Source organism: Macaca thibetana, chromosome 6 (genome assembly GCF_024542745.1).
Source record: "Macaca thibetana thibetana isolate TM-01 chromosome 6, ASM2454274v1, whole genome shotgun sequence".
Lineage (NCBI taxonomy): Eukaryota > Metazoa > Chordata > Mammalia > Primates > Cercopithecidae > Macaca > Macaca thibetana.
Genome location: NC_065583.1, coordinates 90,129,630 through 90,152,380, shown reverse-complemented (window position 1 = coordinate 90,152,380; position 22,751 = coordinate 90,129,630). Strand labels below are relative to the sequence as shown.

At 37.9% G+C, this 22,751-nt stretch overlaps 1 protein-coding gene and 1 long non-coding RNA gene across 4 annotated transcripts in view; one reads left to right on the top strand and one right to left on the bottom strand.

Annotated features, from left to right (window-relative positions):
- Positions 1-6,323: 6,323 nt before the first annotated feature.
- ARRDC3 (arrestin domain containing 3) lies at positions 6,324-21,354 on the bottom strand. Of its 3 annotated transcripts, XM_050795776.1 has the most exons (8): positions 20,813-21,354; positions 16,755-16,836; positions 14,650-14,797; positions 13,544-13,646; positions 12,563-12,819; positions 11,762-11,924; positions 11,328-11,482; positions 6,324-9,069 (listed from the first exon to the last, which is right to left on the bottom strand). In XM_050795776.1, exons 1-8 carry the CDS (start codon positions 21,090-21,092, stop codon positions 9,013-9,015), a joined length of 1,245 nt encoding a protein of 414 aa, XP_050651733.1. In that variant the 5' UTR covers positions 21,093-21,354; the 3' UTR covers positions 6,324-9,012. The 3 variants fall into 3 exon arrangements, with proteins under 3 accessions (XP_050651733.1, XP_050651735.1, XP_050651734.1); XM_050795777.1 differs by lacking the exon at positions 6,324-9,069 and having other exon boundaries at positions 11,362-11,520; XM_050795778.1 differs by lacking the exons at positions 14,650-14,797; positions 20,813-21,354.
- Positions 18,294-22,751, top strand: part of LOC126957665 (uncharacterized) — a 92,113-nt gene continuing 87,655 nt past the window's right edge. The window contains exon 1 of the long non-coding RNA XR_007726857.1: positions 18,294-18,930. This is a non-coding gene — a long non-coding RNA (uncharacterized LOC126957665). The remainder of the gene's footprint in view (positions 18,931-22,751) is intronic.

Below are 22,751 nucleotides of genomic sequence, written 5' to 3'. Positions count from 1 at the left end.
GTTGCTATAAAGGAATATTGACTGGGAATGGAAGCTTGCGCCTGTAATCCCAGCACTTTAGGAGGCCGAGGTGAGAGGATTGCTTGAGGGCAGGAGTTCGAGGCCAGCCTGCACAGCATAATGAGACACCGTTTCTAAAAAAAAAATAGCTGAGTATAGTGGCACACACCTGGAGTTCCAGCTACTGGGAAGGCTGAGGCAGGAGGATCAGTTGAGCCCAGGAGATTGAGTCTGCAGTGCTGCAGCGAGTGAGCTATGATTGTGCCAGTGCACTCCAGCCTGGGTGACAGAGCCAGACTCTGTATTTTTAAAAAAGAAATAAAGTAAAGAAAGAAAAAAAAAGAAAAAAGAAATACCCGAGCCTGGGTAATTTACAACGAAAAGAGGTTTATTGGGCTCATTGTTCTGCAGGCTGTACAAAAGGCATGCAACCAGCATCTGTTTCTGATGAGGGCCTTAGGAAGCTTTCAGTCATAGTGGAAGGCAAATGGCAAGCATAGTGAAAGAAGGAGCAAGAGAGTGATGGGAGAGGGAGGTGCCAGACTCTTTTTATCAACCAGATCTCCCATGGACTAATAGAGTGAAAACTCACTTATTACCTTGGGGAAGGCACCAAGCCATTCTTGAGGGATCTGCCTCCGTGACCCAAACACCTCCGGTTGGGTTCCACTTCTAACACTAATCACATTTCAGCATGAGATTTGCAGGGGACGAACATCCAAACTGTAACATCAGGCACTACCAGAAGCTAGGAGAAGCAAGCAAATATTTTTTCCCTACAGGATTCAGAGGAATATGGTCCTGCCAATACCTTGTTTTTGCCACCTCTAGTCTCCAAAACTGTGGGAGAATAAATTTCTATTTTTCTAAGCTTTGTGGTGATTTGTTATAGCAGCCACAGGAAACTCACCTAGGGAGCAAGTCAATGGAGAATTTATCGGGATTTTCCCCATCAGTCTGCTGATCAGTTTGCTCAAGACTCATGAAAGTTCACCAGCCTGGGGCATTTGTCCATGGCTTCCCTTACACAGCATAGATTCCTATGGCTTTTCCTCACAAAGGTTTTCTAGAATTGGCTTTCCAAATGGGAGGAAGAATAGTGAAAGAGAGGGAACATAACATTTTCTCCTCTGCTTTTGTATTTGGAATTGACAAACTAGAAAAGAAAGCATATATGATTTTATTGCCGTAGGTTCTGTATATGCATTTATAGGCTACCAGCATACTATTAGTTTGCATGATGTGTGTGCTGTTATCTTAGTTTCTTGCTATTTTCCTTTTATTCTAGCCATCTTAATACTATTCTTTGGGATTCAGACTTGTCAAGCTATCTGGATTATAAAAGTGTGCCTTGCACTAGAAGGTGGAAATGTGGAATTTCCCTAAAAAAAAAAGCAAAAAAAAAAAAAAAAGCAAATAAACCAGATCCTCCTGACTGCTTATTCTAACGATTTGCCTATCTCTTATTAAGTTGTAAATTAATTTGACAAAAATTACCTAATAAGTATAAATTCCTATATTCTATAAGAATCGAACAGCTTTTCCTTTGGCAAAAATTCACATTATCTAAAATAATTACTGCATAATACTTTGACTATCATTAGTTTTATTATCACTGTTAGAGCTATGAGTTGGTGAACTTTGTTTGTTTTCTGAGACAGGGTCTCACTCTGTTGCCCAGGCTGGAGTGCAGTGGCATGATCATGGCTCACTGCAGACTCCACCCCCCAGGGCTCAGGTGATTCTCCTACCTCAGAATCCCAGGTAGCTGGGACCACAAGTAAAATTAGCCACAGTGCCTGGCTAATTTTTGTATTTTTGGTAGAGACAGAGTTTCTGCGTGTTGCCCAGGCTGGTCTTGAACTCCTGGGCTCAAGCAGTCCTCTCTCCTCAGCCTCCTAAAGTGTTGGGATTACAGGTGTGAGCCACTGCACCCATGAATTGGTGAAATTAACATCATTTTTTAAGGTTAAAAATTAAGAGAGTATATTTTAATCTCTCATTTCCTTCTATTCACTGGTAAGACTGTTCTATGTAACTAGTAAACAGACTTCCAAATTATACAAAGTTATGTCCTAACTTACTGTCTTATTAACTTCCCCAGAGACCTACCAATGCCAGGAGTAATAATTATTATTTGGACAGGAAATTGATGTGAGAACTTATCTAGGTCTTGAATTCAGAAGTAGCAAAAATCCATTTCCAGTTAGAATTAGCTATGCTGTGTTAGAGATTTGTAATATAAACATTGTAAACATTTGTTTTCTTGAATAATGTTAGGATATATGTTTTTGACATGTAAATGCTAGAAACTATTCCAAAGCAACTTTATTGCTTTTTTGCTATGTCAAGATATACTATCTTGACATCATTTAAGTTGGTATTTGCAAAGGTGGTTCAAAAAAATTTTTTTCCTTATATGTTTAACTTTATGCTGTCCAACAGTCAAATACAGTGATACTGGTTCCATTTCCAGGTAGACATACCTTTGGATTTTCAAACCACTGGTTGTCTTGGATTTGTAGTGATCCTTCCATATTCATTCATTCATTTCATTTCCTCATTATTTTTCTCAGTTTTTTTGTTAAATATTGCAGATTATATTTCTCAAAAGTCAAAATAAACTATATTAATAAAGTTTTTGTCTAGTTGGAAACATTTGTCTCCCTTCTGTATTGACTTTGATATCAAAAAATGAAAAAGGTAGAATTATGTCATTATTTTGTCATGGAAGTTTTGAGAAATGTTGATTGCTGACTTAAAAATTCCAAAGGTAAGACTGGGCGTGGTGGCTCACGCTTGTAATCCCAGCACTTTGGGAGGCCGAGGTGGGCAGATCACATGAGGTCCGGAGTTCAAAACCAGTCTGGTCAACATGGCGAAACTCCGTCTCTACTAAAAATACAAAAATTAGCCAGGCATGGCGGTGTGCACCTCTAATCCCAGCTACGGGGGAGTCTGAGGCAGGGGAATCACTTGAACCCGGGAGGCAGAGGTTGCAGTGAGCCGAGATTGTGCCACTGCACTTCAGCCTGGGCAACAGAGTGAGACTCTTTCTCAAAAAAAAAAAAAAAAAAAAAAAAAAATCCCGAAGGTACAACTGCCTACTGTCTCAGTGGTTACAAAGTTCTATCTCAAAAATGTCATCTGGGTCATGTGGGTCAGTGTTCTAGGGTAGATCTTGACAGTTGATTTTTCTCATGAGCTTCTGTGGGATGCCATTGCTGCTGGTTTGGACATCACTCGAAATAGCAAGAATGTAGTAATCACTTTGTGCTTTCTGGAAACAGAACTCTTTCTACTGAGAAACCCATTTTATGTGGTATAAAATATGACCCAGGTATTGGCCAATCATAATCTCTCTTAAGAAGTGATTTTGGTGCCAGATGCGGTGGTTCATGCCTGTAATCTTAACACTTTGGGAGGCCAGGAGGGAAGATTGCTTGAGGTCAGGGGTTCAGAACCAGTCCGGGCAACATGGCAAAACACCATCTCGACCAAATATACAAAAATTAGCTGGTGTGGTGGTGCATGCCTGTAGTCCTAGCTACTTGGGAGGCTGAGGTGGGAGGATGGTTTGAGCCTGTGAGATGGTGGAGGTTGCAATGAGCGGAGATTGCACCATTTCCCTCCAGCCTGGGTGGCAGAGCGAGACCTTGACTCAAAAAGAAAAAAAAAAAAGTGATTTTGGGACTCTAGGTGGTATGTCATCCTTCAAGTATAAAAGGGGTGATCTTTTCTGGTCTATCTAACATGAAAAAGTAAGGCTAATATGAAAGAATAAGGCCAATATAAAAAGGGATAAGATGAAGCAATAAACAAGTATGTCCCCGGGGCATTGTTTGGATTCTTGGATTCAGATGTGTTTAATATATTTTATTCCTGGAATTACAAGTTAATATATTCAGTTTTTTCTTAAGCTAGTCTGAACTTCTCCCTGTCCTACAACCAAAAGTCCTGGTAAATATACCAAGTTCAGCCATTCAACACATTATAACTAATGGCAATAGGACTTTGATAAAAGTGTAGTTGAGTTAATACCAAAGCAGAAGATAATTCATGCTCTTATGTAACCTAAGGGACGTGTGCTGAACTCACCATCTCTAAGTATTCTAATACAGTCCTAGAAGCAATGCGGTGACTGTCCAATATAGCTGATTTACAGCATTATCTTTTTACTTAAAAGATGTGTAACAACGCTTTGGGAGGCTGAAGGGGGAGGATCACCTGAGACCAGGAATTTGAGGCCAATCTGGGCAACACAGCAGGACTCTTGTCTCTATAAAACACTAGCTGGGCATGGTGGCACATGCCTGTGGTGCTAGCTAATCTGGAGGCTGAGGCAGGAGGATAGACACCCAGTCTTGGGAAAAAAAAAAAAAAAAAGTATAAGCTCACACCTCCAGTGGTGAAAATGACCTTGGGTAGCTACTTTTCCACTTTGTAGATGAGGAAATCAACTTGCATTTTGTTCAATGCTCCATCTAAAGTTACTGAACCCAGAACTTAGGTCTACCCTTCTCATTCTACAAGTCCCCTCTTCCACACTGTCATTGTTATTCCTTATTATTTATTATTTATTTTTAGACAGAGTCTCACTCTGTCACCCAGGCTGGAGTACAGTGGTGTGATCTTGGCTCACTGCAGCCTCTGCCTCCCAGGTTCAAGTGATTCTTGTGCCTCAGCCTTCTGAGTAGCTGGGATTACAGGCACATGCACGCCTGGCTAATTTTTGTATTTTTAGTAGAGATGGGGTTTTCCCATGTTGGCCAGGCTGGTCTTGAACTCCTGACCTCAGCAGATTCACACCTCAGTCTCCAGAGGTGCTGGGATTACGGGCCTGGCTTGTTATTCCTTAATGTATTAAGACTTTACTATGCTATCGCTGGCTTCTGGTTGAGTGAAAAGGATGACAGTACTTCCTAAAATTAAGTGGCTATAAATGTATACAAAATGTATACATTTGTATGTCTATGCCAGGCTCTGTGGCTCTTGCCTGTAATCCCAACACTTTGGGAGGCCAGCAGGATTGCTTGAGACCAGGAATTTGAGACCAGCCTGGGCAACATAGCAAGATACCAGCTCTACAAACATTAAATAAAAATTAGCAGGCATAGTGGCATGTGCCTGTAGTACCAGCTACTGGGGAGGCTGAAGTGGGAGGGTCTCTTGAGCCTGGGAGGTAGTGAGCTGTGATCATATCACTGTATTCCAGACTGGGCAAAAGAGCAAGATCCTGTCTCAAAAAACAAAACAAAAAAATCCGAAGTGTATGTCTAGATGCCTCTTTGTAACACACTTTGCATGTGAATATATATTTGGGAAGAAATATTGGAGAATCATATAGTAAGGCCTATATACAACTTGATAACTCATGCATGAATGTATAAACACTGAAAGAAAAATTCTAAATGTGACTCCAAAAGTACTTCTAAGGTTATCAGACACTATAAAATTGATTCTTTTAAGACAAAGAATATTCACTGTTTTTAACATTTAAAGAAATTTAGAAACATTCTTCAAAAATTAGAAATTAATGTAACTTTCACACCAGGCGTGGTGGTTTGCGCCTGTAATCCTAGCACTTTGGAGGCCAAGTGGGGTGGATCACTTGAGTCCAGGACTTTGAGACCAGCCTGGGCAACATGGTAAAATCTCATCTCTACAAAAAACACAAAAATTAGCCGGGCATGGTGGGGCATGCCTGTAGTCTCAGCTACTTGGGGGTCTGAGGCAGGAGGATTGCTTGAACCTGGGAAGTCAAGGCTGAAGTGAGCCGAGATCCTGCGACTGCACTACAGCCTGGGCTATGAAGTGAGACACACTCTTAAAAACAAAAAAAATGTAACTATGTTTATGTACTCTTGAAACACTGGTAATTTCAACACAACACAGTGAGGGAATTGGTGCCTGTAAGTGAATTATTTCACGTGGTTAAGTTTGCTTCATATTTAAGACTGAAATTTAGAGTCTGGACATAGTGTCTCACGCCTATAATCCCAGTGCTTTGGGAAGCCAAGTTGGGAGGATTGCTTGAGGCCAGGAGTTTGAGATCAGCTGGGGTAACATAGTGAGACCATGACTACAAAAAAATTAGAAAATTAACTGGGTGTGGTGGTGTGCACCTGTAGTCCTAGCTACTTGGGAGGCTGAGACAGGAGGACTGCTTTAGCCTAAGAGTTGGTCAGTAATTTTCTTTAGTACAGACCTAGATATAATTCTTACCCAGAATGGCTTAAAATAGAGCTTAATTATAAGTTTAATGTATTTGCATGTATGGTGAGTTAGTAATATGATCAAGATTCAAATAAATCTCCAAACAATTATACAAAACAGAAAAAAACAAAACACTTTATTTTCCACAAGGAAGAGCAATAGGAAAAATTAAATCATTTCCCACATATTGTTTTCTTAAAACAGAGCCTACAAGGACATATTCAGCACCAAATAAAAAAGGAAAAAAAAGAGAAATTACAAACAGCCATAGAATATAATCTATAAAGCAAACATTTAATATTGCACTTTGTTTTGCTAACATTTTGGATTTTACTTTTCCTAATTGAAAAATCAGGAATCTATCTTGAATACTGGAATACAACTGTGAACCTCACATCTTATGTCAGGAATTGACCAATATTTTTTAAAAAGTAATGCCTCTAAAGAAATACTTTTTAATGGGGAAAATAAAACTTTATTTGATAAAGTTTTATACATTTTAAAGTTTTATCACATTTTGTGATCCAGTGCCAATTATCAGAATATTGGCCATTCTTGCTTCATGTGTTATTTGTAAGAGTATATAATGACAAGTATTCCAATGCTATGCATATCAACAATTGTTCCCTAGTCAGACATAAGAGAGAAAAGGGATTTTCTGACAATCCCCCCCAAAACAAAAATAAAACCACCAAATGCCCTTTATGCCAAATATTCCATTAGCTTTTTTTGAGGGGGACATTCACAAAATGATTTAACAATAAAAAAATACTTCACCCCCATTTCCTTATTATCTAGTATTAGTTTGCTACGGGAGCCCAAACCCTTTAACCGAATCACTTAAAACGCGATTCATTTTTACACTGGGCTTTCTTCACCCTGTCAGCATTTTTCAAACATGAATTGTCTTCCATGTTTTCTTAAAGGCCACTTATGGAAAAGCCTATTTGTTTTGTATGAGCTTTAAGACAGTATTTAACCAGGTCAAGCACCAAGCCAGAGCTACTATTATTTTCAGCCACTTTATTAACTGTGGGGTTAAATGGCAGGATAGATGTAACACCCATTTTACACGTATGTTGCAACATCAGAGATGCTGGTTTTCTTTAAAAACATCAGAGCTGAATTCCTTCTAAAATACAACAACAACAACAACAACAAAATAAGTACACTTGGTACCTTGGAAAATGCTGAAATGCTATCATGAATGCTGGTATATTTGTTATGAGCCAACAGAAAATTACCTTTAATATAAACTATAATTTACTTATGTGATTGTTCTTCCTATGTAATCTATACATGATCAAAGTGAGTGATTTCTCATGTTTAGCAAATTGTTCTTTAGGTAATGAAAAACAGTATTCTCATTAGAAAAACACAAAAATACAAAAGATTTATCGCAGCAAACGTTCTAGTATTTTAAATTTTGAAGTTATACACTTTTGGAATAAAGTTGAGTTTTCATGCTATATCAAGCTTGAGCAAGATAGCAAAGGTACAAATTGAGCTCTCTAATCATAACCTTAATATATGTATTCCTGCTCATTAATATACTTTGCACCAGCAAAAACGATTTCCAACATATGTGTTTTGGAGGTAATTAAGTAACTCTGTATAAAAATAAATGCACTTCTCCCTCCTTTCCCCAGTGAATGGAAAACTTCCATACTTTTAAAATAATAATAATAAAAATAATTTTTAAGAGCAACAGCCCTCAACTCTTTGCTGGTGCCTGCCATACTGCCTTTCTTCACTCCATTCTTAGCTCAGCTAGTTTCTTCTTGCATGTCATGATAAAAAGGGAATGTGGGTGGGTTATAACTTTTGTGTATGTCCCGTTTCCAAATTTCCCTCTCCAAAAAGCCAACCAAATAAACGAACAAACAAAAAAAAAACAGTGCAACAAAACACAAATAGCATTCCAACAGTTTGGCAAGTGATGCGTTCACCTGAGATTAAGTGATTTTAGGCAGTCAGTAACAAAATGCTGCTTTGCTGTAATAGTAGAAAGGCAACAAATTTTTAAAAGAAACCAAGAAGGTATACAATCTTGACAGTCTCTTATTAGCTTCCTCCTCTCATCTCTTTTTTCCCCACATTATCTGTTGCGTATCTACTACAGTAGGCTGCAAAACATACAGCAAAAAGGATTGGCTTGAAGGCATTTGATGTTTGTAAATAAATCCACAATTGGATCCAAGCTGAAGAGGTGATACATGGTCAGCCTAGTAGGACAATTCTGAGCATGTGCATACGCAGGTAAAGTCCAGGCTATATTAAATTAAAAAAAAAAATGTCAGTGCGTCTTTTCATGTTAAAGTTTTTTCAAAGCTTTCTTTTGTTCCTTGTTGTGCTGACCACAAACAAGTTTTAAGAGTATCAAGAGTCTGGCAAAAATAGAAAAAAAAAAAAAAAAAAAAAAAAAAAAAGCTGTAGTGACATCGAACCGCACAATGTAAGCATTGAGCATGTGCAAATTTTCAAATCAAAAGAAGGAGATCATCCCTCTTTAAAACGTGGTGTCTTGACACGTACGACCATAGGCTAAGAAGACTGCTCTGAGTATGTGCCAGTTTTAAAAGAGAAAAGCTTAGATCTTCAAGCATGTTGGAGCAGTCCCAGAATGTTGCTGTAGGCTTCTAAAGCATGATCACTGGTTGTTTCATGTATTCGCCATTTTTCTGGGCAAAAGCAATTCCACTTCCTCTGAAACGTGTCTCCAAGATACTTCTCTGTCCTCAGCCGGAAGAGATACAGTTCAGAACCCACATCAACTTGATTCAACCAAGTGTTCCTTCAACGAGAGGGACAGGATGGTCTGTCATCTGCTGACTGATCAGGATTTGGATCAATCTAGAAAGAAATGAGAAGAAAAGTTTACAGAGTTATTTCATGAGGTCTAGGAAGAATGCAGCAAATGATTACAATTCTGAATACTAGTCAAGAAATGTAATCAGAGAGAGCATACATAGCTTGTTAGCATATTGTAGCCAATTATAGCATATTGTATCCAATTATTCTCTTTTCATATCTGAAATGCTATGTGGGGAGGAAAGGGTGCTGGTACCTATAAAGTACCTGATATTTAATTATTAGATTAACAAGATTAAGGTATGTCTGAATAGTCGCCTATTTCATAAAAATTAACAGTAAAATTTTATCATTGAATGAAGACTTACTCAGTATTGTAGTAGTACTTAATTAAGACCTAAATACACAATATAGAATATCTTCATAGCAATCATCTCCTTTTGTGAAGTACCCCTTTTCATCCTTCTACAAAAAAGTTAACCCATTGCTTCCTCTGACTTTGGAAAAATGAAATTGTGTAAACAATTCTCTTTGTTTATACAATGTGCAAACAATTTGTTTACTTACATAAACAATGTGCTTATGTGAGGTAATAACTCATGGGTGTAAAACTCCAGAGATGGCCAAAAAATGCAGTGTGTGTATCAGGAAGTAAAACTACTGAACCCAAAATACTCAAGAGATTTTCTCTCACCTTCTTTATCTTTGGAGTGACTTTCATATGTACATATTTTTAATGAAAAGTTGCTTCTCAGGTACAAAGATAATAGAATGGTCACAGAAAAGCAAATTGTTGGGTTTAATATATTTTTTACTGAAAGAGCTTTTGGATGAGACCCATCCACTTGCATTTAAATGTGGAACAACCCAAATTGCCTCAGAAGCTTTAGGTAAAACACATTTTTGAAGGAAAAAAGTCAAATAACTCTTAGTTAAATCACACCCTGAACATATTTTAGAGTTTTAAAAGTTGCAAATTATCTTTGGTGCTTTTTAAAAGGTGGCAGAATTTTCCCACAAGTTGCTTAAAAGTGAACTATACTTAGATTGCCATTCTTTTTAAAATGCCTCCTTGGACAGCCAGGGAGCCTCAAATCAAGCCAGAAATGACTGACTTATAATAAGCAAGAAAGAAATATCCAAGTAATAATGTAATGACAAAATCTGTAGCAAGTGACAGAACACTTTTAGCATCTAACAGAAATTTTATGTATTAGAAGATAGAAAAAAATTATGTCTCATGAAGAATTCTGAACATTCTATAATCAATGAATGAAGAAGATCTCATATTATTGCATCCCAAGGAAAACTGACCCTTCCAGTTATGGTGTTAAAAAAAAAAAGAGAGAAATTTGATGAACAATCCCCCTGATGTTTAATTTGGGAGTAATATTTCAGTGTAAAACAGCTATGTAAATTACAGTAACCAAAAGAAAAAGCTGATTCTAGTAATTTACAGAATTATTTTGGTATCAAGACCAACTCCAAAACCCCTTAAAAATGTGTACTAGTGGCTAAAGTCACTCTGAAATATCGTGAAATTGCTAGATACCCTACCTACTTACTCCTTGTCTTTACATATACTGTTCTTTCTGCCTTTTGAGGACTACTCATTCTTCACAATTCAGCTTAACGGTCACCTTTTCAAGAAGCCCCACCTGATTCCCAAGACCCAATAAGCTGCTCCTCAAATGAGCTGTGCATTTTATCACATTATGATGTAATATTTTGCTTCTTAGCTTGTTTTCCTCAGTAGTCTGTGGGCTTCTCCTAAGAGCTATGTTTATTTACATTTAAGTGCTTAGCTGCCATCAATGAGATAAATGAAAATAGTCTAACCATGTGGGAATGTTGTTTTAAGATGTTATCACAAATACATTATTTCTTATGACTGAGAATGTCAAAATACTCAAGAATTGGAAAAGAATCATGAATAAGATAAATTCTAGCTATTTAATCACTGTTTGCAAAATGCCAGTTCTTCCTATTGATGCTTGGATATACAAAATTCTTCCTTCAAAAAATGTGTCTCAAGATACAAGTTTAAGAGAAAAAAAAATTAGTAATTCAACATGAGGTTAGATCATTGTCTTAATTCCCTAACAAGTGAACAGTCCTACCTCTATCTCAAACTTAGTAAATATTGACAACCTTAATCTTAACTTTTACTCTGTTGTTTTAAATTATTTGTTCTGTTATTATCATGATAATCAAGATCTAATTACATTAAAAAAAAAAATGCCTGCAATGCTATTTCTCAAGACAGCCAGTTCATTGCATACTTAAGAGTAGGTACTTACTTCTGAATAAAGAGGCGGAGGCAAGAACCGAAACTCCTGGATATATGCAAACAGTGGTCCTTGAAGCGCTCTCTCAAAGTCATCACAAGCATTCACTGGTGCAAGATTGTTCCGCCTTTGTTCCTCTGTTACCACTTCTGCATAGCTGGGTGGTGCTGAAGGAAAAAGATACACGCAATTCGAACAGCATGTTCTTATGCATGTCAAAATACACAAAATAGTAGGTATTAAAAAGCAATGTCAAGGTAAAATAATAATTATTTGTTTGGTGATTAAAACTATGAAGACATATAATCAAAACTGAGTATTAGGGGCACATCTACTTTCTTTAGGGGAAGATTACATTCATCTAGGGTCATAAAATATCAGAAGCAAAATAATTTTCTTGATAATAATAGTAAGAAATTAAGCTTAGATATGTATTATCAAATTACCTTCAGGTCTTTCAGGAAGTGATAAACTGAGCCAGTTCATATTCATGCTACACTGACTGCTTACACTTGAGGTTCTGCTACCAAATGGATGTAGAGGAATGGTACCGATGACAAGTGGCAAATTAAGAAATAAATCCATAGCTCCAGGAATATCCACATATACCTAAACATTGCAAAGAAATATTACGTTTAGAATGCCAAGTATGATTTCCTTTTCAAAAACTAATAACCAATTTTAATGTTATTTGAAACCCCCATTTACTTCATTTTTTATCTTACATACATGAAAAGTTTCTCTTTTATGTATAATTCTATATAGTACATTTACATATAAGGTATAATTATAAGTCAAACTATATAAAGAGTTATGTATTTCATATGTCACTATATATGGAATTAAAAAACCTGGATGTAAGACAAAATTATGTCTCCATAACTTAAGATTAAAAACAAAACAAAACAAAACACCAAAGACTTCTTGGGCCAGGCACTGTGGCTCAGCCTCTAATTCCAACACTTTGGGAGGCCATGGTGGGTGGATCACTTGAGCCCAGGCGTTCAAGACCAACCTGGGTGACATGGTGAAACTCCATCACGACAAAAAATACAAAAATTATCCAGGCCTGGCTACAGGCACACTTGTATTCCCAGCTACTTGGGATGCTCAGGTGGGAGGACCACTGGAGCCCAGAAAGCAGAGGCTGCAGCAGAGCTGAGACTGTGCCGTGGCACTCCAGCCTGGGTGACAGGTGTTTCAAAAAAGAAAAAAGAAAGGAAAAAACCTCTTAAATGTGTACATACCATTAGTGAATATTCCACACGGATTATACTACAGTCGAGGATAGAGGGAGAAACTGGTGGAATTTTCAGCAACTTGCCATTCCACGTCTCTGTCTTTCCAGATGATAAGGATTCCCCACGCAAGTTAGCCACAAGCTGTTTTACTTCCTTCATTTTCCCTTTGGCATAGAAGGCCTGTGTTTGGTAAATGGCTGCCTTTGGCACTACCATTCGGGAAGAGCAGTTCTCAATCTCAGCAAATATCTGAATTGATTCACCTAGAGAGGGAAAAATATATACATATCTACTGTTAGAAAAAAATAACAAAAGAAATCAAGAATCTTTTTTTTTTTTTTTTGAGAGAGTCTCGCTCTGTCGCCTGGTTAGAAAAAAATAACAAAAGAAATCAAGAATCTTTTTTTTTTTTTGAGAGAGTCTCGCTCTGTCGCCCAGGCTGGAGTGCAGTGGCCAGATCTCAGCTCACTGCAAGCTCCGCCTCCCGGGTTTACGCCATTCTCCTGCCTCAGCCTCCCGAGTAGCTGGGACTACAGGCGCCCGCCACCTCGCCCGGCTAGTTTTTTTTTTTTTTTTGGTATTTTTCAGTAGAGACAGGGTTTCACCAGGTTAGCCAGGATGGTCTCGATCTCCTGACCTCGTGATCCGCCCGTTTCGGCCTCCCAAAGTGCTGGGATTACAGGCTTGAGCCACTGCGCCTGGCCAAGAAATCAAGATTCTTAAAGCTAAAGTAAGAAAGAGCAACTAACATGCACGAAAAGGTGTCCTAGGAACTGCAAATAACTTAAGAGTCATAGAAATGAACTCATCAGTAGCTATTTGAAAAAGGAAACTACATTCTATTTTGTGAAAAAACAAATGGAAAAGCACAATTTGTAATTTCACAAAAGAATACGATATTATGTTGATATTTAATAGTTATATTATAAATTTATACACAAAAGCTAAGTGAAGAAAGTTTTTTGTGGGAATCTACCTCATACATACCTGGGGTATAGCCCTTCCTTTCAATTTTGGCACTTAAGGATATTGGGCCTGAGGTACAGAACCAGCAACAGAGTGTCTTTTCTTTTGTGCCTGCTTGGGGTGACTGTAAGAAAACAATTTAGAGAAAAAGGTCAGTGTATGGATTGGTACAATCAATACCAGAATATTTTAAAATATAATCCTAAATTTGTGGAAAAATAAAAATTAAAACTGGTTTTGCTTTTTTTTTTGGATCCAGATATACTTCTTATTTTTTAACTAATCGATGGTTTTGAATTATACCATTACTTTTATTTTTATATAAATTTCCATTCAATTAGAAAAAAAAGGTAAAGGGTGTACAGCGTTTCCCATAAACAGTTTTTTAGTTCACACTATTTACAAATACAGTAATGAAAAACCAACCAAATAAAAAAAACCCTTTCCACATTCCATTTAAACTGCCTTAAAAAGGCAGCACAGAAAGCAATCTGACTATAATTCCAAATGTTAACATCTTTCTCTGAGAATATAAAAAAAAATGTAAAAAAAGGAAAATGCCCATTTCTTATTTGCTTTAAAGATGTTATCATTTGTTTAAACCAAATACAGTTTTAAGTCAAATTTGATTTATTCTCAGACAAATGCAATTAAAAATAGATTCTTTTAAAAAAGGAGTTTTTTTAATGAAACGAATGATTCCCCATTATTTGACAACTATCCCTCTATTGGAATAACAAAGTATAGTACAAATTTTAGATTATGATATTGTCAAGTTAAGTGATACTGTATTACAATAAAAGATACTACTGTCCTTCTTCCACTTAAATCATCCAAGGACCAGATCTGTTTGTTGTTATGGCTTTTGTTACTCATATTGTGAGTAAGAGATACTTCATATCATATACTGGTCTTAGTTTCATATTTACTTAAAGGTACTACAATGTCAAAAATATGAGCATATTTTTCATTAATTTCAGTGTTCTTGACTGTATTTAAGAAAATGTATATTTATGGAATTTTAAAAGAAAACCAGTATTTTTAAATTATGACAACTGCATAGTTTAGGTGATTGATTAATATTTATATGCCAAAAACAAAGAATGAATAATTCAGTCAATTCTTACCAGTAATGAAGGAGTGTTGATATCTATATGCTCAAAGACTGTAAATTCCTTCTTTAATTTTACTGGTAGTAGCCAAGGCCTGTGCAATTCGGCTTTCACCCAATAGCGCACACTGCCATGTCGGCCTTCGAATGAGGTAGCAAGTGGTCTGTGCAGAATATAAAGGTCAATATATTAATTTTATACCTCTTTCTAACAATTACACAGTAGGTCAGAATAGAAGTGTTAATATATTGTATCGTTTATGTACCAATGAGGTATCAAACATGTAATTTAAAAAATTTCCAAAGGGATAAGTCATTGGGGAAAAAACTTTTTATTTCCAAGTAACAATAAACAATAAGTATCTTTAAAATTTTACTTTAAAAAGCCAGAAGAATACAATCCATTTAAACTAAGAGGAGGCTACTTTTAATGATGGTGGCAAAATTATGAAAGTTTAATGGACATTTTTTGAAAAGGCCAAGAATTCAAAAACAAAGTTGAGAATGGTTTAACTATTTCTACTGATAAATTCTAGACACTGGTTAAACATTCAGACCAAAATTCCCTATAGTACTCCACTTCTCATTAGTCAGATTATCATCTTTTTATAGCAACTAATTAAGGTCTAGAAAAGGCCTGGAATAGTCATTATAGTTTCAAAAATTTCACATTTCATAAGTTTACTGAAAAACTACTTTTGTATCTCTCAGTTTACTCATTTTCTAATTCTTGTTTGGCTGTTCTCTAACTTTACAGGCTTCAAAAGAAAAAGAAATAGTCCTCTTGATCTATGTCAAGAGAATCAAATTTTTTTTTTAACTGTCAGATCTTACTTGTGAAAGGTTTTATTTTAGCGAGTTCAGTCTCTTTTTCATAATTTCATTAGTAAAATACTCAGTGTTCACTTAGTTACAAGGAAGAGTGCTAGCTTAGATTAGTATAAGGAACACTGGTGTTTTCACATTTTTTTTTGTATTTTAGACTCCCATATTAACTTGTATATAGCAGAGAAATAAAATCTTAAACTGTATGCTAATAATTATCCAAAGTTTATGTTAAATGACTTTGGTTTACAGATAGAACTTTAACATTAAATGACCCTGAAAATACTCAGGCCCCATATTAGCGTTATTCTATTGACAAACTTTAATATTTTTCTCAGAAATTAGATGAGGGCATTATATTCCAAATAAAATTCTCAAATAATATAGTAAATAGAATTTTCTAAAAAATACCATTTATGACTTCTCTCTTTATATAACATCTCAAGCACTAGAATTAACAAATGTAGAATTATGTACATTTGTCACCTGACAAAATCTTATGTAATCTGTTTATTCTCCAGAATAATCGGCACAAGTGTCATTTTGCAGGTTTTAGTATTTGCTAAAAGGCATTATTTTTTTAAAAAAAGTTTGTATAATCTCTTCCAACAATCTGTCATTAATTCAAGAATACACCACTTTCCTTTTTCCTTTCTTACTAGATTCCAAGTTTTGTATCAACGTATCCTTGATGTATTTTTCCTTTTAAGCTTGGGTCATATCTCTTGTGTGACCTTCCCAATAATTCTTTGTACAGAAGTTATTAAGTTCATATCAGGAGAACAACATTTCTAAAGTTAGGATATTCCTAATTATTTTTACTTTTGAAGCTTACTGCTATCGGTTAGTTATTGGTTAGTATTAGCAGAAAAGGTGGAACACAGAACTTTTTATAAATTGAAGCTACTGAGACTTGATAGGGTCTTTTCTCATAATGACAATTGATAATAAACTAAGTATAAAGTGGTTATTATTTGACTAGCACCTTCCAATTCACTCATGTTAAAGGAAACACTATTCCTATTTTAAAAACCTCATGAACATTGGGATAGAAGACTGAAATTTGAGTATGCTTTCTATAATTTTGCCACGGTAGATTAAAAAATAGCTTCTTATGTTTAATATATTGTTTTCCTCTAGCAAGTTCCAGTCATGAAAAGGGTTTTTTTTTTTTTTTTTTTTTTTTTTTTTTTTTTTTTTTTTTAACTAAAAGTGTTTAAATTTAGAATACTTAATTTTAAAGTAATGCTCTGATCATGGGTATGTATAAAAATGCCTATTATTTATAATACTTACGTCTGTGGAAGCTCGAAGCTGAATGCATATTCATGCCTTCCTGAATGAATAGTGTGGAAGCCTTCTTCGGAATTATCATCATCTAAAAGAAACATAAAAAGAAAACAAAGAATTTATTATTTGACATTTACATACTCCGCAGGGTGGCATAACTTTAAAGATGCTTACATAATAATTAAGACCACAAAACAAGCTTTGGAGTCTGAGAGAGCCGAGTTCTAATTCTAACTTCATCATTTCCTCTGGACGAAATAAAAATCCCGTTTTCAGCTGCCTTATCTGTAAAATGGGGATAATGAATACTCACACCCCACAGACTTTTATTTTTTAAATGGAAAATGACCCAAACTGTAAAGCATCTGTTGATAAAATAGTATATATACTCAAAAGGCTCGGGTCTCACATCATGGTAAGATAATGTTATCTTTGTCTCCAGCTGTTTGCTTAAATTTATCTCATGAAGACTACAATGTATCAAATAAAAACTGTTCGTGCAACCCTTTTAAAAATATGTCAGTTTAGGGGGAATAATGCCAAAGATGTGAATAGAATAGATACTCCAAAACCACTAGAAAACTTTGTCAAATAGATGGAGTTAAAAAAAAAAAAAAAAAAAAAAGCACACACATTGATTTTAATGTCAGTTTTGTAATTAAAAATAATTATTTATTGACCTAAAGTGATCACAACACTCAGTCCTAGCAACGATTAAAATTTGCATAAACTATACCTTAGATCATTACCAAGAACCGCATTTAGGAGGTGCCTGCTTATAAGGAAACAATATTGTCGGACATTCTTGAAGAAGATGAAGTCTAATTATTAACAGTTTCCAGTTTCTATAAAAAAGGAATGACCTTTCATTTTACAACCATTTTTTTTGGTCAAATTTGTTTTTCAAGTGGCATGAAAATAAAGAAATATAATCGAAAATATGGGAGGGGGTTCTAGATAATTAAAATGCTTATTTAGCGTTCTAAATAATTACAGAAATATCTTTTAGTTTTCTCGGTGTAGAAACCTTTACGATTAGCCCCCAGAGTAGAAAAAACTGGCATATTATTTTAACTTTCCTTCAGCAAAGTATTGAATATACACAAAAAACGTGATGCCTCCCTGATATCAAACGAGAAAAGGGGGGAAAAGCATGTATACGTCGATACTTTTATTTAAAAATCACGGTAATTCGCATATGTCTCCATACAATTTTCCTCGTCCCCTGTGCAAATCCCCTGAACAGATTTCAGAACCAAAAACTAGCTGATGAGCTGGGGGCCATTTAAATTCGCTCCCCTCGAAGGCGCCCAAAGTTCGCCTTCCTCTCCCTTTCTTCCCTCTTCGCTCCCTTTTTGTGCCAGCTCAGCAGTCTCATTGAGGCGAGCGGCGGCGGCCGCGCCGTGGTAAACAAGTGCCGGGCTGTCAATCAAGAACTAGACCGGAGCAGGAGAGGACCGGCCTAAACCGGCGCGAGCAGATCCCAGCCGGCCTGCTCGCGCGCCGCCGCCGCCGCCCGCGCGCCCCGCTATACATACGGCATACGTCGCGCGGCGCTCGCGCCCGTGCCCGCACAACCTAGCCTGCTGGACGAGGGGCGGGGCGAGCGAGCCGCGGCGCTTCCGCTTTACACGCCCCAGCCGGCGACCGGTTCGATCTGGCTCGGGCCACTCTGACACCTTTAGTTTCCGCGAGGGAAACTGGGGCGGCCGAGGGGAGGCGGGGGCCTGAAGCTTTCGGAAAACAATGGGGGAGGGGGCAGAGGATACCTTTCGAAGCCCCCACCCAGATTTCAATATTGGAATCATTTTCTTTCTTCCCCGGGCCAGCCTCTGCTCTGTCCCCTCAGGTCAACTCAAGGTAGCCAGTGTGGCGACTGGAGAGGTCGGGGAACACGCTTTGTTTCAGAAGCGTTCACAGGAGTCCCCTGACACCTCCTACCCGGCAGATAGCTAACGGGGGTCCTGCCAACCCTTCCCATCCAAATTCCATCTGAAAAGGATTTTCCACTAAAGTTGGGTCCCGGGCCATCCGGCACCTGTAAGGCCGGCAGGAGCGTCTGCCCTCAACTCAGCTAAAGCCTGAAGTCGTTTCCTTTCGATGGTCCTTAGCAGGCCCAAAAGAGGGGCGATAGAACGTGATGTGACACGGGCCGGGCGCCCCCAGAAGCCCGGGAACAAACGTGAGTATGGACTGGGTGGGGGTGGCTCTGGAGGGACCTTTACCGGCGCACGCCGGTTTCCTAGCCTCGCCCCAGCAGCGGCGCGAGCCCCCTCTCCCCACCCGCCCGCGCCCAATCCAATCAGCGCCTGCCATCGCCTTAGCAACAGGCTAACAAACCTGGCTCCGCCTATCCCGGGCGCCCGGGGCGGGGTCTCAGTTACCAGGCTAGTTTGAGAGCTCCCAGTTTCAAGTCATTGAAACTATTCCAGACTGAGCTCGTCTACGCGTTGCAGGGTTTGGGGGGGCATTTTGTTGGGGGTGCAGGGCATTTAGTTTTCTTTACCATGAAATCATGGTGTAACTAATGAAATATTTGTCCTCACAACTCATTGTTCTACTTTTCCCCCATTGCAAGTCTCAACCTCTTGAAGAAAAATCTGTTTCTTTCACCCATTTCATAAAAGGCTGCAATATTCAGAAAGGTAGAAACACAAACTCATCTATCTGCTTTTCAACAAATACCAAGACTGTCATTAGGCATCTGCATCTCCTATCAGTGTTAACGCTTGGAGACATTAATTAGTTATTTCAGGATGCAAAGTACCTCTATCTACGAAAATCCTACTAAAGAACTGAGTTCACCTTAATAGTTTCAGAAATCATGCATTAATACTGTCCCTCAAAGCATCCTTCATTTCTCACTTGCCTTAGTTCAGTCATCAGCACCTCTCCAGGATGTACGTTTTTAATATAAAAAAGAAGGTAAAATATGGCTCTAATTTTTTTCTGAAAAATCGCCAACATCTGAACTAAATACTGCATTAAAAAGGAGAGGCACAAAAATTACATAACCAGTTTTAACATTATATTCTTCTTGGGCTAGGAATTAAGTCATCGCCACCACCTGACGCGTGTAACCAATCTGCTGAGAGCAGAACAAGCGCCCCTCCTCACCACCCCCCAGAACTGGTCCGAAACAGGATTGAACCGCTTCTAACAAAGGGTGGAAACTTAGAAAAACAAGCCTAGACTCTCCTATATTTCCACAATGTAACCATTTAAACAATAGATTGGAAATCTCAGGACTCCTTCTCCCTTTGACAACCCTTTATCTCCCTCTTCTAACCAAAAATCAAATCCAGTGTGCCCTATACTTTTCAATTCCATTTGACTGGCATGGGTTTCATTGAATGCACGTTCCAAAGTTAGACATGATGCTCGGAAAAGAAAATTACTGATCCTAAATGGCTTCTAAAACTGACTCGATACCTATCATAATGACAGACAGTACCCTTTAAAATAAGGAATGCTGGGTGTAAATTTTTAAAGGAATGGGAAAGAATAGAGAAAAAACACGTGGGGTGTTGATACCATATGTCAAAATAAGCCACATAAACCTTTTATGAAAGCACAGTGATCAATTCTTTAAAGTCTTTTGCATTCCAAAATTAAAAATGAAACACGCCCATTAAGCCTCTTAAAAATGTTATTACATTTCTTGATTGAAGTTTAGTTTTTACATCTTAGGTTGCAAGTAAAAGGGCAAAAATCTAAGACTGCAGCTTTTAGCAATTCATTTGAAAATATATTAGTAAAACGATTGCATTGGATTCAAGCAGAATTTATAAGGTGCAAATGGACTACCAGCGCGTATGGCACAGACCAAGCCGGGTATAGAGGTAGTTGAATAAGTGTAGTTTGCAGTCACTTTGCAGATGCCTGCATGCATTACGGCTTAACACACGATGAACGTCAAGGAGAATCCAAACCTTCCAACTTTGCTAACCTTTATCAAACTGCTTAGTTATACTATGAGTAGAATCACGTTAATTCAGAAAACTGAAAAGGTACGTTTCCAAAGAAAATGAGTCCAATGACTTCTGAATAACAGAAAAACTTACCTCTTTCGTGCCCAATTAAGATGTCTTTATGGTTGAAATATTCTACTTCTTCAGTGTAATTCTGTGTATAGGCAGTATTGGAGCCGGCGTTTCTAGATTCAGTCCAGCGTACTTTCGCATGTCCTCTTGCATGAATTTTAAGAGATTTTACTCTGATTTCCCCAGTAACTTCTAAATTTACCCTTCCTGAGACAGTATCCCCACTAGAATACACAGGGACATTGCTGTCATTAAGACAGTCAAAGCTTATTGTCAAACTCTTCACCTTTCCCAGCACCATGTTTATAACAAAATCTATAAAAATATAATGTAAGACAAAAAAGTCAAGATCGCATATAAAATGTGATCTTCACTTAACACTGATCGATATTTTTGCCGTGCAAAATGCTTGCAGGCCGGATCAGTGATTCTCTACAAATAGTTCATTGAGATTTCTTAAAAAGTCAGGGCAGCAGAAGCTGCTGCTCCGCGCTCCCGCTCGACTCAGTGGTCTCCTTACAAAGACGGGCGGCTAAAGGCTGCCAGCTCACTTTAAGAGCAGCTTTGTGAAAAACAACCCCAATGCGCAGGCGCAGGCCGCGGCTGCTGTCCGCCCTCCCTGCGCGCCCCCTCCCGCGCCGCGCCGCGCCGCGCCGCGCTGCGCTCGCTCCCTCCCTTGCTCGCTCGCTCCCGGGTACAGTAGGTGTAGAGTTAGGGGAAGGAGATACTGGAGCTGCCGGCCGGCTGAACCTGACTTCTCTTCATTGTGGGCTCCTATTGGTAGGCAGGCTGCCGTATACCCTCGACGTGCTATCTGGAGCCCCTTACCGAGCACACTTTACTGGAAAGATAATGGCAGAGTGGGGCGCGAGGGGACAAGGCCTGGGTGGGGAGTTTGCAAAGCCAAGTAAGGATAAACTGCAGTGACCACCCCAAAGCGTGCGTTACTGGCACTGCAGCGTTTTACCAACTGCCTGGATGGGAGGAGGAAAAAGTGATGTGTGAAGAGAGATGGGGGAAGGGAGAAACCGGTTGGGCAAGCGGCCGATTGTTGAGCATAATCTAACGAATTTTCAAAGAAAACGTAATAAAACTGGACAAGAAGTATTGTTCATAGGCAAGAGCATACTTGGCTTGGATATATATATATTTTTTTAAACCAGTACTTTGTAGGCAGGGTGGAAATGAACTCAGTCGAGGTCAAAGGAACCTTAGTCCTTTGAAGAGCGAGGTAGAGAAGCAAGTACAATGTAATCAATAGGCTTTTTTGTCTCCTCAACTTCTTTCTCCTACATCGCTTAATTAGATAGCACCGAAAAACAACCAAGTTGTTTCCAGGATGACACGGGTGGGGGCTGGGGGGAAGCTTGACCACTTCCTCGAAGGAAGAAAAAGTCCTTTTTAAGACACCACCTACGGCTAGATTTGCAGAGTAAGACATGATTACAACTCCTGTGTCCAGAGGAATAAGAATAGAGTTCGGCCTAAAAAAGTACCACCTTATAAAAGGCATAGGACATAGTGGTTTAGCTGACATATTGTTTGCAACAGAATCGGAAAATCTTTGTTAGAAATTAGTGAAGCGCATAAAATTGTTTTTAAAAAGCATGATTTGGTATATAAATAGGGGTTAACTGTGAAGCTTTAATTTTCGGCCGAAAGAGCCTTGGACCATTTAACGTAGTAATTCTCATGATACATCTTAAATATAGGTACATTTCTCTTTTTATTGTGAATGTTTGGTAAAAAATAGCAGTGCTTTCGTCACATCACACTGGGATTCAGAGCATAACAGCATAAACTCATCTAGATTACTGGCAATCAACAGAACTGCCTTACAAGAGAAATGTAGAAAGAAAAAATATGAATCTGGTGCTATCTCTCTCTCTATATATATGTATGAACAAAAATACCTTGGAAGATTTTTGGCTGTCCGTGTCTAAACATTTTAGATTCTTTT